The 19,433-nt window shown below is 47.9% G+C and overlaps 1 protein-coding gene across 1 annotated transcript in view; it reads left to right on the plus strand.

Moving 5' to 3' along the window:
- The first annotated feature begins 2,880 nt into the window (after window positions 1–2,880).
- The window catches only part of LOC134958819 (actin nucleation-promoting factor WASL-like), a 36,568-nt gene continuing 20,015 nt past the window's right edge, over window positions 2,881–19,433 (plus strand). Inside the window, exon 1 of the mRNA XM_063941537.1 lies at window positions 2,881–3,085. Coding sequence (XP_063797607.1) covers window positions 2,881–3,085 — 205 coding nt within the window. The remainder of the gene's footprint in view (window positions 3,086–19,433) is intronic.

Here is a 19,433-nt window from a genome sequence, read left to right on the forward strand (position 1 = left end):
CTTTTTACACATTACAGCAGACAGCGTCCCCTTTTTGTACACATTATGGCAGACAGCGTCCCCTTTTTACACATTACGGCAGACAGCGTCCCCTTTTTACACATTACGGCAGACAGCGTCCCCCTTATTACACATTACGGCAGACAGCGTCCCCTTTTTGTACACATTATGGCAGACAGCGTCCCCCTTTTTACACATTACGTCAGACAGTGTCCCCCTTTTTACACATTACGGCAGACAGCGTCCCCCTTATTACACATTACGGCAGACAGCGTCCCCCGTTTTACACATTACGGCAGACAGCGTCCCCCGTTTTACACATTACGGCAGACAGCGTCCCCCATATTACACATTACGGCAGACAGCGTCCCCCTTATTACACATTACAGCAGACAGTGTCCCCCTTATTACACATTACGGCAGACAGTCCCCCTTATTACACATTACGGCAGACAGCGTCCCCCTTATTACACATTACGGCAGACAGCGTCCCCCTTATTACACATTACTGCAGACAGCGTCCCCTTTTTACACATTACGGCAGCCAGTCCCCCTTTTTACACATTGCGGCAGCCAGTCCCCCTTTTTACACATTGCGGCAGCCAGTCCCCCTTTTTACACATTGCGGCAGACAGACAAGAGAGAGAGAAAGAGAGACAGAAAGAGAGAGAGAGAGATATACTTACCATCTCTCCCGCTGGCAGTCAGGCTCCTCGTGCTGGCAGAGATCCCGGGCAGCCGCTGGGGAGAAGGAGGAGGAGGGAGGGGGACTTGAGCCGCAGCAGCGCTATGTCATTGGTAGCGGCGCCGCTGCAGCACTCCCCTCTCCTTCCATATTGGCTGGTCGCTGCTGAGAATGCTGGGATGAGGGACCCGCATCCCAGCATTCACCGCAGCGCCGGGCAGCCAATACAGAAGGAGAGGGAAGTGCTGCAGCGGCGCTGCTTTCAATGACATAGAGCTGCTGCGGCTCAAGTCCCCCTCCCTCCTCCTCCTTCTCTGCCTTCGGCGCTGCTCTCCCTCCAGCGCGGCGCACGGCATCCAGCAGAGGCGGCATGTAATGAATCAGTTTGACTCATTACATGCCGCTGGCCTTGCGCCCTCAGTGTAACTACATAGGTAGTTACGGCACTGATGTGCATCAACCTGCTGCACTCAGTCAGAGCCCTCCCCACACATGTATGTGTATCACCCTGCACTCAGTCACAGCTCGTGTGAGGAGCACTAGACGTGTAGCATCTAGTTTCCCTTCGTTGGGAGGCTCCTGACAGAATACAGTGCTCATCCCATCAGAGTATAATACAGTATGGAGTGCTCATTCCATCAGAGTATAATACAGTATGGAGTGCTCGTCCCATCAGAGTATAATATGGCATGCAGTGCTCATCCCATCAGAGTATAATACGGTATGGAGTGCTCATCCCATCAGAGTTTAATATGGCATGCAGTGCTCATCCCATCAGAGTATAATACGTATAATACGGCATGGAGTGCTCATCCTATTAGAGTATAATACGGCATGCAGTGCTCATCCCATCAGAGTATAATATAGTATGCAGTGCTCATCCCATCAGAGTATAAGGCAGGCACGCAGTGCTCATCCCATCAGCGTATAATACGGCATGCACTCAGTAGCGGATCTTGCTACGGGCACGCAGGATTTTTGCCAGGGGCGCCGCCTTCCGGTAGGCGCCGCTGCCATGGCAATATCCGCTACTGGTGCCGGTGCTGTGCAGTGTGCAATGAAGTCATCACCCACCCGCACTGCATTGTGGGAGCTGCACATAGATGCTAGAGGTCATAATTGACCTCTAGTGTCTATGCGATGCTATGGGAGAGACGTCATGACGTCTCTCCCATAGATCCGAGGAGCAGCACCGGCGGCCGCAGACGGAGGGCAGCAGCAATCGGAAAGTAGGAGCGGGGATTGTAAGTATTAATTATTATTTTTTTGTAAGCGGCGCAACTAGGGGGCACAACTCTATAGGGGGCTCAGTACTGGGGCAATACTACTGGGGGCACAACTCTACAGGGGGCACTACTGGGGGCAGTACTACTAAGGGCACAGCTACAGGGGCAGTAGCGGATCTTGCCACGGGCAAGCAGGACTTTTGCCCGGGGCGCCCCTTCCGGAGGGCGCCGGTGCCATCCGGAGGGCACTGCACCATGGCAAGATCCGCTGCTGCTGTGCCCCTCGCTGCCCCCCCGCTGTGAAGGGAACTAGACGTGTAGCATCTAGTTTCCCTTCGTGGAGAGGACCTTTACTGTGCGGTGCGCTATGACGTCATTGCGCACCGCACAGCAAAGGTCCTCTCCACGAAGGGCGTCTAGTTTCCCTTCGTGGAGAGGACCTTTGCTGTGCGGTGCGCGATGACGTCATCGCGCACCGCACATCATTTCAGCGGCGCTACTACTACTGTACAGGGGGCGTAACTGACCACGCCCCCTGTATGAAGCCACGCCCATATTGGCCACCCAGGGCGCTAGAAGCCCAAGAACCGGTCCTGACAAGGGGCATAACTGACCACGCCCCTTCTCCATTAAGCCACGCCCATATTGTTCGCCCTGGGCGCCACAAGGTATAGATCCAGCCCTGCATGCAGTGTTCATCCCATCACAGTATAAGGCAGACATGCAGTGCTCATCCCATCAGAGTAAAATACAGCATGCAGTGCTGCTCATCCCATCAGAGTACAAAGCAGGCATGCAGTGCTCATACCATCAGAGGATAAGGTAGGCATGCGGTGCTCATCCGATCAGAGTATAAGGTAGGCATGCAGTGATCAAAAGTGTAAAACAGTCATACAATTGCCAAAGTATAGAAAGAAATTCTGAGGCCTTGGGAAAGTGACCTGCATAAATGCCTATTTCACCAACAAAATGTCAGAATCTGTAGAGTTAAAGGAGCAAAAGTCCAACAAGTCCTGTGATTGGACACTGCTAGTGCTTCTTCCCACCCAGGTGAGGCTTGCTGTAATCAGCTGCTTAGAGGGTGAAGTGGTGCAGTATATAAAACAAATCAAAGAGGTCCAGAGAGGGCTTTGGAGAGTGTATTTGTGGAGTATGGCATTGTTTAACATGTTTGGTAAGTTTTGTGTTAATCTGTCCATTATTGAGGTAGAAATTGGTTTCATAAAATTATTGGTATGTATTTTCTACGTAGACTTGTGGGTTTTATTTGGGTCTATTTTGTGTATCTTGGTATAAATGTGCTTCTAAGGGACCTATTTATCAAGTGTTCTCCTCCAGTCCCCCACCACCACCTTCTGCTTCTTATGTTAAATTTATAAAATGAGGTAGAAATGGCAATTTCTACATAATGTTAAGAGTTGTTGCTATTTACTAATTACCCAATGCAGGAGATTTCACGGAAATAACTCCTGCAGAAGTTTAACTAGTGCTGCAAATCAGTCTCTATTATCAATGGGGACTATGGGGTTAATTCCAAGTTGATCGCAGCAGGAAATCTTTTAGCATTTGGGCAAAACCATGTGCACTGCAGGGGGGGCAGATATAACATGTGCAGAAAGTTAGATTTGGGTGGGTTATTTTGTTTCTGTGCAGGGTAAATACTGGCTGCTTTATTTTTACACTGCAATTTAGATTGCAGATTTAACTCCCCACACCCAAATCTATCTCTCTCTGCACATGTTATATCTGCTTCCCCTGCAGTGCACATGGTTTTGCCCAGCTGCTAAAAAATTTCCTTCTGCGATCAACTCAGAATTACCCCCCATGATCTGATCCTTCCCCTATGTATTGTGCAGTGTCAATTTCCCAGGAGAAGTCTTTCACAAATGTTGCTGCTAGCACTATCTCTGAGTTTACACTTCATACATAGTGGGGATATCTTACATTTTATAATTGGGTCTATTCATGACGCCGTGGAAAGTGTGGTGATGTTGCCCAAGAAACCTTTTCTAATTTGCATACTATACAATTGTATGGAGCAGCTGATTAGTTGCTATGGGTAACTTCTCCACAGGCTCACTTCTCCACCCCTTCTTTTTATTTTTTGCTTCATGAATAGAGTAGACCCCAAGTAGTTAAGGTACAGAAACCATTGCAAACAAAGGGCAGTATAATCTTTAGCAACTCTCCAGACTGTAACCAGCTTTTACAATATAGTTGAGAATTTATCATAGCTTGGAGAGTGATAAAGTACTGACCAGTCAGCTTTTAACTCCCCTCTTACAGGCTGTGTTTGAAAAGTGACAGCTAGTGTCTGGTACTTTCTCTCTATGAGCGTTGATAAATATCCCCTGAAGTTTCCCATTTGGGGCATCTGTTTATTTCTGCGCAAGATCTCAAAAGTGTTTTTAATTTATAGTTTATTCTGCCATGATGTGCCTCCCAACACTGGCAGTGAGCAGATCTGGACAGGGGGCACCCCTGTGTCACATGCAGGCCCAGCGCATATGCCGACTACGTGGCTGGGTTGAGCGCCAGACCTGTGAGGGCGCTGCTGAAATCGGCGTCGCTCTCTGCCACTCACTACCACCTGCCGCTGGCCGCTTACCGCCTGCCAGCCCAATAAAGCCGCCAACCCAGAATAATACTGCTCACTGCCCAGCTGTACCTCTGTGTGTGCGGTGCCTCCGGAGCGGAAGCTGGAGTTTAGAGTAGCTGGTGTCCAGCGCTGCCCTGACGAGAAGCAGTAGGGAAGAAGCTGTACGGGCTGCCTTCACCCAAGTGCTCCCTGGCCCACAGCTAGCTGGCCTCTCTGCAGCTCCCCCCTCCCAGCCCCAGGGTGCTCGGCAGGTCCGGCCACGGCAACACCTGCTTCACTAACATCACGGCCAGGACCGCAAGGACGTGACTGAGCACTTGGCCACGATCCTGCTTTCCCTCTGGATCTTGGAGTACACTCCCCAGCACAGCCGCGAGTTCAAGGTGAGGGACAGTCACAATTTGATTTGAGGGTTATAGTTCTATCCCAGTCCCTTGGGTTTGCCCTATTATAGCTAAAGTACAGGATCTCTGTGGAACTACTCATCCCAGCATGGACAATGCAAACTTCTGGCTGTGATTTGTAGTTCCACAACAGGTTGGGACCCACAAGTTACCTTTCCTATGAGTATACTTAATGTTGACTTCCAAAAAAGGTGATGCTGCCCCATATAGCATTGATTGCACTCACCCTAGGTGTGGTGTTGGCCCCTCTACAATAAGACCGGGTGATGGCCTTGTCTGATTTCTGTATGCTTCATGCAAAACATACAGGGTGTTGCAATGATGAATGGGTTATGGATGACTGTCGCTGGTTAACCTTCATTATATAAAACCATCTACAAGGGAACAATCCAATGGTTTCTCCCACGATGGTCAGCCCTGCTGTATTAATCACTGGGATGAGGGCAGGGCTGCATGGGTGCATTGTGGGGTGGAGCTAGACTGTCCCAACACCAAGCAGAAAAGAAAATGGGGGTGGGGGACTCTGTACTGTCAATGGTGTAGAACCATTGTGTCACTGTCAGAGCCGGCCATAGGTATAGGCAAACTAGGCAATTGCCTAGGGCATTTGATATGCCTAGGGGCATCAGAAGCTTCTGCTGATTAAAATGATATGCAGCATGCCTATATTCTGTGTGTAGCATTTCATATGCAGATACAGCCACAGTCTCACACAGTATATAGGCATGCTGCATATCAGTTTAATCAACAGAAGCTGCTTGTGCATCCTAGCCACATAGCAATGCAAATAAGATGCATTTTCATAAAAAATGATGCCCGGCGTTAGCATTGAGGCAAGATTTGATTGGATACATCTGTATCCAAGCAGAGGCAGAGGTCACAGTGTGAGTGCTGTGTGCATGTGAGTGGGTTGGTTGTGCATGGTAGTAGTGTTCGGAATATGTGTAAGGAGCATTATGTGTGTCATGTAAAACTGCATTAATGTGCAACATATGTGTAGGGGGCACTGTGTGTCATTATGTGTATAAGAGCATTAATAATGTACGGCATATGTGTAAGGGACATTATGTGTAAAAGGGCATTAATAAAGGTTGTCATAATGTGTAAGGAGCATTATGTTTATAAGGACATTAATAATGTGTGTCATATGTGTAAGGGGAATTATGTGTATAAATGCATTACTAATGTGTGGCATTGTGTATAAGGTGCTCTACTATGTGGCGTTGCGTATAGAAAGGGCACTACTGTGTCATCTATTGTGAATAAAGAGCAATATGGTGTGGTGTAATGTGAATAAGGAGCAATTCAGTGTGATGTAATGTGAATAAGGGGCTCTACTGTGAGGAGTAATGTTTAAGGTAAAGTGATACTACTGTGGGATGTAATATGAATTATGGACACTATCACATGATCAAATGTGAATAAAGGTGCAGTACTGTGTGGCGTAATTGGAATTGGGGTTACTATTGTGTGGCCATGCCTCTTGCCAGCAAAAATACACCCCTTTTTGGGCTGTGCGCCAAATGTGCAAACTGTTCCTATTTAAAATATAGGGGGTACAAACACCAAAATAAAGACTGCTATGGGTGAGGGGTGATGGTGCTGGGAAAGAGGTGCAAGGTCAGAGGCGGAACCAGCGGTGGTGCTAGGGGGCACCAGCCAAAATCTTGCCTAGGGCATCATATTGGTTAGGGCCGGCTCTGGTCACTGTCATCAATGGCAAAACAATCTTTCATTGGAGGTTAAGTGTATAACCATTTTTCTCTGACGTCCTAGTGGATGCTGGGAACTCCGTAAGGACCATGGGGAATAGACGGGCTCCGCAGGAGACTGGGTACTCCAAAAGAAAGATTAGGTACTATCTGGTGTGCACTGGCTCCTCCCTCTATGCCCCTCCTCCAGACCTCAGTTAGATTTCTGTGCCCGGCCGAGCTGGATGCACACTAGGGGCTCTCCTGAGCTCCTAGAAAGAAAGTATATGTTAGTTTTTTTATTTTACAGTGAGACCTGCTGGCAACAGGCTCACTGCAACGAGGGACTAAGGGGAGAAGTAGCGAACCTACCTGCTTGCAGCTAGCTTGGGCTTCTTAGGCTACTGGACACCATTAGCTCCAGAGGGATCGACCGCAGGACCCGTCCTTGGTGTTCGTTCCCGGAGCCGCGCCGCCGTCCCCCTTACAGAGCCAGAAGCATGAAGATGGTCCGGAAAATCGGCGGCAGAAGACTTAAGTCTTCACCAAGGTAGCGCACAGCACTGCAGCTGTGCGCCATTGCTCCTCATGCACACTTCACACTCCGGTCACTGAGGGTGCAGGGCGCTGGGGGGGGGGGCGCCCTGAGCAGCAATAAATACACCTTGGCTGGCAAAATAATCACAATATATAGCCCCAGAGGCTATATATGTGATAATTACCCCTGCCAGAATCCATAAAAAAGCGGGAGAAAAGACCGCGAAAAAGGGGCGGAGCTATCTCCCTCGGCACACTGGCGCCATTTTCTCTTCACAGTGTAGCTGGAAGACGGCTCTCCCCTGTAGTTTTCAGGCTCAAAGGGTTAAAAAGAGAGAGGGGGCACTAAATTTAGGCGCAATATTGTTTATACAAGCAGCTATTGGGGAAAATTCACTCAGTGATAGTGTTTATCCCATTCCCTACATTATATAGCGCTCTGGTGTGTGCTGGCATACTCTCTCTCTGTCTCCCAAAAGGGCTGTGTGGGGTCCTGTCCTCAGTCAGAGCATTCCCTGTGTGTGTGCGGTGTGTCGGTACGGCTGTGTCGACATGTTTGATGAGGAGGCTTATGTGGAGGCGGAGCAGATGCCGATAAATGGGATGTCGCCCCCTGTGGGCCGACACCAGAGTGGATGGATAGGTGGAAGGTATTAACCGACAGTGTCAACTCCTTACATAAAAGGCTGGATGACGTAACGGCTATGGGACAGCTGGCTTCTCAGCCTGCGCCTGCCCAGGCGTCTCAAAGGCCATCAGGGGCTCAAAAACGCCCGCTCCCTCAGATGGCAGACAAGATGTCGACACAGAGTCTGACTCCAGTGTCGACGAGGTTGAGACATGTACACAATCCACTAGGAACATCCGTTACATGATCCCGGCAATAAAAAATGTTACACATTTCTGACATTAACCCAAGTACCACTAAAAAAGGGTTTTATGTTAGAGGAGAAAAAGCAGGCAGTGTTTTGTTCCCCCATCCAATGAGTGAATGAAGTGTGAAAAAGCGTGGGTTCCCCCGATAAGAAACTGATAATTTCTAAAAAGTTACTGATGGCGTACCTTTTCCCGCCAGAGGATAAGTTACGCTGGGAGATATCCCCTAGGGTGGATAAGGCGCTCACACGTTTGTCAAAAAAGGTGGCACTGCCGTCTTAGGATACGGCCACTTTGAAGGTACCTGCTGATAAAAAGCAGGAGGCTATCCTGAAGTCTGTATTTACACATTCAGGTACTAGACTGAGACCGGCAGATAGTGCTGCTGCAGCGTGGTCTGTAACCCTGTCAAACAGGGATACTATTTTGCGAACATAAGACGTCTTATATATGAGGGATGCACAGAGGGATATTTTGCCGGCTGTCATCCAGAATTAATGCAATGTCCATTCTGTCAGGAGGGTATTAGAGACCCGACACTGGACAGGTGATGCTGACTTTAAAAGGCACATAGAGCCTTATAAGGGTGAGGAATTGTTTGGGGATGGTCTCTGGGACCTCGTATCCACAGCAACAGCTGGGAAGAAACATTTTTACCTCAGGTTTCCTCACAGCCTAAGAAAGCACTGTATTATCAGGTACAGTCCTTTCGGCTTCAGAAAAGCAAGCGGGTCAAAGGCGCTTCCTTTCTGCACAGAGACGAGGGAATCGGGGAAAAAGCTGCACCAGTCAGCCAGTTCCCAGAATCAAAATTCTTCCCCCACTTCCTTTGAGTCCACCGCATGACGCGGGGGCTCCACAGGAGGTACGGTGGGGGGCCGCCTCAAAAATTTCAGCGATCAGTGGGCTCGCTCACAGGTGGATCCCTGGATCCTTCAAGTAGTATCTCAGGGGTACAGGCTGGAATTCGAGGCGTCTCCCCCCCGCCGTTTCCTCAAATCTGCCTTGCCGACAACTCCCTCAGGCAGGGAGGCTGTGCTAGAGGCAATTCACAAGCTGTATTCCCAGCAGGTGATAGTCAAGGTGCCCCTACTTCAACAAGGACGGGGTTACTATTCCACACTGTTTGTGGTACCGAAACCGGATGGTTCGGTGAGACCCATTTTAAATTTGAAGTCCTTGAACACATACATAAAAAAATTCAAGTTCAAGATGGAATCGCTCAGGGCGGTTATTGCAAGCCTGGAGGAGGGGGATTACATGGTATCCCTGGACATCAAGGATGCTTACCTACATGTCCCCATTTACCATCCTCACCAGGAGTACCTCAGATTTGTGGTACAGGATTGCCATTACCAATTCCAAACACTGCCGTTTGGACTGTCCACGGCACCGAGTGTCTTTACCAAGGTAATGGCAGAAATGTTAATACTCCTTCGAAAAAAGGGAGTTTTTAATTATCCCGTACTTGGACGATCTCCTTATAAAGGCGAGGTCCATGGAGCAGTTGTTGGTCGGAGTAGCACTATCTCGGGAAGTGCTACAACAGCACGGATGGATTCTATACATTCCAAAGTCACAGCTGGTTCCTACCACACGCCTGCTGTTCCTGGGGATGGTTCTGGACACAGAACAGAAAAAAGTGTTTCTCCCGCGGGAGAAAGCCAAGGAGCTGTCATCTCTAGTCAGAGACCTCCTGAAACCAAAACAGGTATCGGTGCATCACTGCACACGAGTCCTGGGAAAATTGGTAGCTTCTTACGAAGCAAAATTCCATTCGGCAGGTTCCATGCAAGAACCTTTCAGTGGGACCTCTTGGACAAGTGGTCGGAATCGCATCTTCAGATGCATCGGCTGATACCCTGGTCCTTGGAGACAGGGTTATCTCTACTGTGGTGGCTGCAGAGTGCTCATCTTCAAGAGGGCCGAAGATTCGGCATACAGGACTGGGTCCTGGTAACCACGGATGCCAGCCTTCGAGGCTGGGGGGGCAGTCACACAGGGAAGAAATTTCCAAGGACTTTGGTCAAGTCAGGAGTCGTCCCTACACATAAATATTCTGGAACTGAGGGCCATTTACAATGCCCTAAGTCTGGCAAGGCCTCTGCTTCAAAACCAGCCGGTACTGATCCAATCAGACAACATCACGGCAGTCGCCCATGTAAACCGACAGGGCGGCATAAGAAGCAGGATGGCGATGGCAGAAGCCACAAGGATTCTCTGATGGGCGGAAAATCACGTCTTAGCACTGTCAGCAGTGTTCATTCCGGGAGTGCACAACTGGGAAGCAGACACGACCGACACCCGGGAGAGTGGGGACTTCATCCAGAAGTCTTCCAACTGTTGGTAAACCGCTGGGAAAGGCCACAGGTGGACATGATGGCGTCCCGCCTAAACAAAAAACTAGATATTGCGCCAGGTTAAGGGACCCTCAGGCAATAGCTGTGGACGCTCTAGTGACACCGTGGGTGTACCAGTCGGTTTATGTATTCCCTCCTCTGCCTCTCATACCAAAGGTACTGAGAATAATAAGAAAACGAGGAGTAAGAACGATACTCGTGGTTCCGGATGGGCCAAGAAGAGCTTGGTACCCAGAACTTCAAGAAATAATATCAGAGGACCCATGGCCTCTACCGCTCAGACAGGATCTGCTACAGCAGGGGCCCTGTCTGTTCCAAGACTTACCGCGGCTGCGTTGGACGGCATGGCGGTTGAATTCCGGATCCTAAAGCAAAAGGGCATTCCGGAGGAAGTCATTCCTACGCTGATAAAAGCCAGGAAAGAAGTAACCGCAAACCATTATAACCGTATTTGGCGAAAATATGTTGCGTGGTGTGAGGCCAGGAAGGCCCCAACAGAGGAATTTCAGTTGGGTCGTTTTCTGCACTTCCTACAGTCAGGAGTGACTATGGGCCTAAATTTGGGTTCCATTAAGGTCCAGATTTCGCCTCTGTCGATTTTCTTCCAGAAAGAACTGGCTTCACTGCCTGGAGTTCAGACATTTGTAAAGGGAGTGCTACATATTCAGCCCTTTTTTTTTGTGCCTTCTGTGGCACCTTGGGATCTCAACGTGGTGAGTTTCTTAAAATCACATTGGTTTGAGCCACTTAAAACTGTGGATTTGAAATATCTCACGTGGAAAGTGGTCATGTTATTGGCCTTGGCTTCGGCCAGGCGTGTGTCAGAATTGGCGGCTTTGTCATGTAAAAGCCCTTATCTGATTTTCCATATAGATAGGGCAGAATGGAGGACTCGTCCCCAGTTTCTCCCTAAGGTGGTATCAGCTTTTCACTTGAACCAACCTATTGTAGTGCCTGCGGCTACTAGGGACTTGGAAGATTCCAAGTTACTGGACGTAGTCGGGGCCTTAAAATGTTATATTTCCAGGACGGCTGGAGTCAGGAAAACTGACTCGTTTTTATCCTGTAGGCACCCAACAAAATAGGTGCTCCTGCTTCTAAGCAGACTATTGCTCGCTGAATTTGTAGCACAATTCAGCTGGAGCATTCTGCGGCTGGATTGCTGCATCCTAAATCAGTAACAGCCCATTCCACGAGGAAAGTGGGCTCATCTTGGGCGGCTGCCCGAGGGGTCTCGGCTTTACAACTTTGCCGAGCTGCAACTTGGTCAGGGGCAAACACGTTTGCTAAATTCTACAAATTTGATACCCTGGCTGAGGAGGACCTTGAGTTCTCTCATTCGGTGCTGCAGAGTCATCCGCACTCTCCCGCCCGTTTGGGAGCTTTGGTATAATCCCCATGGTCCTTACGGAGTTCCCAGCATCCACTAGGACGTCAGAGAAAATAAGATTTTACTCACCGGTAAATCTATTTCTCGTAGTCCGTAGTGGATGCTGGGCGCCCATCCCAAGTGCGGATTGTCTGCAATACTTGTACATAGTTATTGCCTAACTAAAGGGTTATTGTTGAGCCATCTGAGAGGCTCAGTTATATTTCATACTGTTAACTGGGTATAGTATCACGAGTTATACGGTGTGGCTGGTATGAGTCTTACCCAGGATTCAAAATCCTTCCTTATTGTGTCAGCTCTTCCGGGCACAGTGTCCTAACAGAGGTCTGGAGGAGGGGCATAGAGGGAGGAGCCAGTGCACACCAGATAGTACCTAATCTTTCTTTTGGAGTGCCCAGTCTCCTGCGGAGCCCGTCTATTCCCCATGGTCCTTACGGAGTTCCCAGCATCCACTACGGACTACGAAAAATAGATTTACCGGTGAGTAAAATCTTATTTTGGCTTGTAACTGTTGGTGGCCAGCCCTAGAATGGGAATCTGTTCAGTGATCTGCAAAATGTTGTCCCGATCATGAGGTGGTACGATTCCTTCAAATTGGGACTGTACTGCTGGTATGGTTGGCACTCGGGAGGTATGCATAAATGATGTGCAAATAGCTAAAAAAAAAAATGGTCATATGTTCAATCAGGTGGCTAATAGCTTGGGATCCGGTCTGAAGATCGACAGTGTCTAGGTCGACAATGTTTAGGTCGACCACTATAGGTCGACAGTCACTAGGTCGACATGGATGGAAGGTCAACAGGGTTTCTAGGTCGACGTGCTAGGTCGACAGGTCTAAAGGTCGACATGAGTTTTTCACATTTTAGTTTTTCATACTTAACGATCCACGTGGACTACGATTGGAACGGTAAAGTGTGCTGAGCGAAGCGGTAGCGGAGCGAAGGCACCATGCCCGAAGCATGGCGAGCGAGGGGACGCGGTGCACTAATTTGGGATCCCGGTCACTTTACGAAGAAAACGACACCAAAAAAAAAAATCCTCATGTCGACCTTTAGACCTGTCGACCTAGAAACCCTGTCGACCTTCCATCCATGTCGACTTAGTGACTGTCGACCTATAGTGGTTGACCTAAACATTGTCGACCTAGACACTGTCGATAAAACGAACCACACCCAATAGTTTAATAATCACTGCGCATGCGCAAATCTCTCAAATGGCCACGGTAGCTATTTTCCAAGTGACTTGTGTCTGCAGGTCCGCAGCACTCAATGTATAATATATGGGTGCGGTGTGGGACCCCCCCCCCCCCCCCCCCCCCCCCGGACCCAGGGTCCCGTGTGCACCCATTATAGAAACGCTTATGGCAAGATAAGGACATGGAAGAAAATTGTTAATACTCAAGTGACTGATGTAGCTTTGCAAGTGAACAGATCAAAATATTTTGCTGAACAGCTGTAGCACAAGTTCCCATGCCAAAAAAATAAGAATTTACTCACCGGTAATTCTATTTCTCGTAGTCCGTAGTGGATGCTGGGAACTCCGTAAGGACCATGGGGAATAGTGGGCTCTGAAGGAGGCTGGGCACTCTAGAAAGATCTTAGACTACCTGGTGTGCACTGGCTCCTCCCACTATGACCCTCCTCCAAGCCTCAGTTAGGATACTATGCCCGGACGAGCGTACACAATAAGGAAGGATTTTGAATCCCGGGTAAGACTCATACCAGCCACACCAATCACACCGTACAACTCGTGATATGAAACCCAGTTAACAGTATGAAACAACAGAGCCTCTCAACAGATGGCTCAACAATAACCCGATTTAGTTAACAGTAACTATGTACAAGTATTGCAGATAAACCGCACTTGGGATGGGCGCCCAGCATCCACTACGGACTAAGAGAAATAGAATTACCGGTGAGTAAATTCTTATTTTCTCTGACGTCCTAGTGGATGCTGGGAACTCCATAAGGACCATGGGGATTATACCAAAGCTCCCAAACGGGCGGGAGAGTGCGGATGACTCTGCAACACCGAATGAGAGAACTCCAGGTCCTCCTCAGCCAGGGTATCAAATTTATAGAATTTTGCAAATGTGTTTGCCCCTGACCAAGTAGCAGCTCGACAAAGTTGTAAAGCCGAGACCCCTCGGGCAGCCGCCCAAGATGAGCCCACCTTCCTTGTGGAATGGGCATTGACAGATTTTGGCTGTGGCAGGCCTGCCACAGAATGTGCAAGCTGAATTGTGTTACAAATCCAACGAGCAATAGTCTGCTTAGAAGCAGGAGCACCCAGCTTGTTGGGTGCATATAGGATAAACAGCGAGTCAGATTTTCTGACTCTAGCCGTTCTGGAAACATATATTTTCAGTTCCCTGACAACGTCTAGCAACTTGGAGTCCTCCAAGTCCCTAGTAGCCGCAGGCACCACAATAGGCTGGTTCAGGTGAAACGCTGACACCACCTTTGGGAGAAACTGGGGACGAGTCCTCAATTCTGCCCTATCCATATGGAAAATCAGATAAGGGCTTTTACAGGACAAAGCCGCCAATTCTGATACTCGCCTGGCAGAAGCCAAGGCCAATAACATAACCACCTTCCACGTGAGATTTCAGATCCACGGTTTTTAGTGGTTCAAACCAATGTGATTTTAAGAAACTCACCACGTTGAGATCCCAAGGTGCCACAGGGGGCACAAACTGGGGCTGAATATGCAGCACTCCTTTAACAAATGTCTGAACTTCAGGTACTGAAGCTAGTTCTTTTTGAAAGAAAATCGACAGAGCCGAGATCTGTACCTTAATGGAGCCCAGTTTTAGGCCCATATTTACTCCTGCTTGCAGGAAATGCAGAAATCGACCTAGTTGAAATTCCTCCGTTGGGGCCTTTTCGGCCTCACACCATGCAACATACTTCCGCCATATGCGGTGATAATGAGTTGCTGTGACCTCTTTCCTGGCTTTAATAAGCGTAGGAATGACTTCCTCCGGAATGCCCTTTTCCTTCAGGATCCGGCGTTCAACCGCCATGCCGTCAAACGCAGCCGCGGTAAGTCTTGGAACAGACAGGGCCCCTGCTGTAGCAGGTCTTGTCTGAGCGGCAGAGACCACGGGTCCTCTGAGATCATCTCTTGAAGTTCCGGGTACCACGCTCTTCTTGGCCAATCCGGAACCACGAGAATTGTGTTTACTCCTCGCTTTCTTATTATTCTCAATACCTTTGGTATGAGAGGTAGAGGAGGGAACACATAAACTGACCGGTACACCCACGGTGTCACTAGAGCGTCCACAGCTATCGCCTGAGGGTCTCTTGACCTGGCGCAATACCTCTCGTTTTTTGTTTAGGCGGGACGCCATCATGTCCACCTGTGGACGACCCCATTGATTTACAATCATTTGGAAGACTTCTGGATGAAGTCCCCACTCTCCCGGGTGGAGGTCGTGCCTGCTGAGAGTCTGCTTCCCAGTTGTCCCTCCCGGGATGAACACTGCTGACAGTGCTAGTACATGATTCTCCGCCCATCGGAGAATTCTTGTGGCTTCTGCCATTGCCATCCTGCTTCTTGTGCCGCCCTGTCGATTTACATGGGCGACTGCCGTGATGTTGTCTGACTGGATCAGCACCGGCTGGTGTAGGAGCAGGGATTTTGCTTGACTTAGGGCATTGTAAATGGCCCTTAGTTCCAGAATATTTATGTGAAGGGCAGTCTCCTGACTTGACCATAGTCCTTGGAAGTTTCTTCCCTTTGTGACTGCCCCCCAGCCTCGTAGGCTGGCATCCGTGGTCACCAGGACCCAGTCCTGTATGCCGAATCTGCGGCCCTCCAGAAGATGAGCACTCTGCAGCCACCACAGAAGAGACACCCTGGTTCTTGGGGACAGGGTTATCAAGCGATGCATCTGAAGATGCGATTCGGACCACTTGTCCAACAGGTCCCACTGAAAAATTCTGGCATGGAACCTGCCGAATGGAATTGCTTCGTAAGAAGCTACCATCTTTCCCAGGACCCGCGTGCAGTGATGCACCGATACCTGTTTTGGTTTTAGGAGGTCTCTGACTAGAGAAGACAACTCCCTGGCTTTCTCCTCCGGGAGAAACACTTTTTTCTGGACTGTGTCCAGAATCATTCCCAGGAACATTAGACGTGTCGTAGGGACCAGCTGTGACTTTGGGATATTCAGAATCCAGCCGTGCTGGCGCAGCACTTCCTGAGATAGTGCTACTCCCACTAACAACTGTTCCTTGGATCGTGCCTTTTATTAGGAGATCGTCCAAGTATGGGATAATTAAAACTCCCTTTTTTCGAAGGAGTATCATCATTTCCGCCATAACCTTGGTAAATACCCTCGGTGCCGTGGAGAGTCCAAACGGCAGCGTCTGGAATTGGTAATGGCAATCCTGTACCACAAATCTGAGGTACTCCTGGTGAGGATTGTAAATGGGGACATGCAGGTAAGCTTCCTTGATGTCCAGGGATACCATGTAATCGCCCGCGTCCAGGCTTGCAATAAACGCCCTGAGCGATTCCATCTTGAACTTGAATTTTTTTATGTATGTGTTCAAGGATTTCAAATTTAAAATGGGTCTCACCGAACCGTCCGGTTTCGGCACCACAAATAGTGTGGAATAGTAACCCCGGCCTTGTTGAAGTAGGGGTACCCTGATTATCACCTGCTGGGAATACAGCTTGTGAATCGCTGCTAGCACCGCCTCCCTGTCTGAGGGAGCAATCGGCAAGGCAGATTTTAGGAACCGGTGGGGTGGAGCTGTTGGTATAGTGCGATGGATCGATACCATAGGTGTGCAGTGGGGAGCCTTCGATAAAGTATCACCTCAGGAGTTACCTTGTATACAGACAGAACGAGACTTGAGATGTATATCTTGTTTATATAGTACTGAAATAGCAGGATCAATACAACAGGTTTCAGTATCATCAGCTTATCTCCTTCTCCCTCAGAGACTCTTCTAGAAAGACACATGTGAGGTAAAACAAACAAGTACATAACATATGCAACAGACAAACACTACATCTCTGTAACTATACAGCGCCATCTGCTGCCCCTGTACGGTAACTACATGCATATAAACGAAACCATAGTCTGTTGTCCATATTTCAACACCCCTTCTCAACAGACTGGGTTTCTTCAGTTAGACCCATCTTTGACGTAAGTCTCCAATGTCTCTCTCTGGTAAGAGGCTTAGTCATGATATCAGCTGTCATATCTTCTGTTGGGCAATAGTTCAACTCTATAAGACCTTGTTCCTGTAGATCCCTCAGGAAGTGATGCTTGACATCAATGTGCTTGGTTCTTGGGTTCACTCTTTCTGTTTGCGCTAATGCAATGCATCCTTGATTATCCTCATATATCTTGATAGGTTCTTCTTGAGGCATTCCTAGGTCTGATAGTAGTTGCATTAACCATACCACTTCTTGACTTAGTGTGAATGTTTCATCACCTTCTCTTGAGATTTGCATTCCCAAGTAATGCGTTATGTGGCCGAGGTCTTTTGTTTCAAACTGACGGTTTAGTTCTTGTAACAATTCAACTTCGTCCCCTTCTTGTTCGAAACAAACTAGCAAATCGTCCACGTAAATTAATACATAGAACCATCTTTCCTCTATCAACTTTGTGTAGAGACATGGGTCTGCTTTGCTTCTGATGAATCCCTTTTCTGTCAGAACTCCATTTATCTTTGTATTCCATGCTCTTGCTGCTTGTTTAAGACCATATATACTCTTGTTCAGTTTACATACGTGATCTGGGTTCTGAGAATTCACGAAGCCTGGTGGTTGTTCCATGTATATATCTTCCTTTAGTTCGCCATGTAGGAAAGCCGTCTTTACATTGAAATGTTTCACTTTCATACCCTTTATGGCTGCTGTTAGGAGTAAGGTTCTAATGGTAGTGTGCTTCACGACTGGAGCAAACGTTTCATCATAATCTTCTCCAAATTTCTGTGAATATCCTTTAGCAACTTCTCGTGATGCAGGTTCTTGCATGTTAACGGCTTTTGCTTTGTAAGATAAACGTGTAGGTGCTTTTCCCTTGTTTTCTCTTGAAGAGCGTCTCACACCCTCGGATGTACTCTCATGAGTGTCGCTGGTGTTTGTCTTGTGTTGTACTTCAACTTCTTGAATGATCTCTACTTCATCTGTTTCTTTGAATTTGGTGCTTTCTTCTTCTTCAGTAGAGTCTACTGGAGTTATGACATCATCTCGTGTTTCTTCTATGAATGTCACACTGTTGCTTATAACTACTTTTCCAGTTCTTGGATTTAAGATTCTGTAGCCTTTTGAGTGTTCACTATAGCCGACTAGAACTCCCTCTTCTGCTCGGTTCTGCAACTTGCTTCGTTTTTCAGCAGGAATGTAAACGAAGGCTCTGCATCCAAAAACTCTAATGTGCTTTAAGCTGGGTTTCTTACCGTGCCACAGCTCATATGGTGTCTTCCTTACTGCTTTGGAAAGTAGTCTGTTTTGAAGATAGGTGGCTGTTGCTGCTGCTTCACCCCAATATTTATCAGGTAGTCCTGAATCTGTAAGCATGCACCTTATTTCTGTTAGTGATCTGTTTTTCCTCTCAGATACGCCATTTTGCTCTGGTGTATATGGTACTGTCTTCTGATGCTCAATACCGAGTCCTCTTAAGTACCGTTCTATTTTCTGTCCTGTGAACTCGCCTCCATTGTCGCTGCGAAGAGTTAGCATATTCCTCTTGAACCTGTTTCTGGTCATGTTCACATAGTCTTGCAGCTTTTCAAAGACTTCATCTTTACTTTTTATTAGATAAGTGACTGTGAACCTTGAGTAGTCGTCAATGAATGTCAGCATATACCTTTTGTCTCCTACGGTTCGCGTTTTCATAGGTCCGCATACATCACTATGTACCAGGTCTAGTGGTCTGGAAGCTCTGTTTTCACTTTTCTTAGGAATTGTTGTCCTTGTCGCTTTCGCTTTTATGCAACATTGACACTTCATCATTTCTGAACAGTCTGACACTTTGAGATCCCTGGCTAGGTCTCTCTTCTGCATTTCCTTTATGCAATCTGGGTGTCTGTGTCCTAATCTTCTATGCCACTTATGAATACAGTCAGCGTGTTTCTGTGTACTCAGCTTTGCCTGCTGTGCTGCGATGTCCAGACAGTATAAATGTTCTTTTATTCTGGCTGTAGCTAGTGTTTCTCTTCCGTTTTGGATAAAACACTTATTATTCTGAAACTTTACAGTAAGTCCTTTTTCTACTAGATTCTTTACTGATAGCAGTGCTCCCTCAAGCTTGGGAACATATAGCACATCTGTTACGGGTATTTCTGCATAGCTGCCATTACCCTTGGAGCATAGGAATTGACCATTCCCTTTCCCTTCTGCAATGATATTTGTTCCATCTGCTAGGTAGATTGTTTCTTTATGGTTCAAATCAAGTTCAGTAAAGAAGTCCTTGTTGTTTGTCATATGACTAGTCGCTCCTGAGTCTACATACCACTTTTCTGATAATTGAGTTACTGTCGCTTTAAATGTTCCATTCCAATTGTGTGCTCCTGTATCTGTAAGTGTGGCTTTGACTCTTTGTTTGTGTAATCTTTCTGGTGGTTTGTGCTGCTCTGTCTTCCATATGGTGCAATCTCTTTTCAGGTGACCCACTTTCTTGCATCTGAAACATGCTCTTGT

The sequence above is a fragment of the Pseudophryne corroboree genome, chromosome 9 (genome assembly GCF_028390025.1).
Source record: "Pseudophryne corroboree isolate aPseCor3 chromosome 9, aPseCor3.hap2, whole genome shotgun sequence".
Lineage (NCBI taxonomy): Eukaryota > Metazoa > Chordata > Amphibia > Anura > Myobatrachidae > Pseudophryne > Pseudophryne corroboree.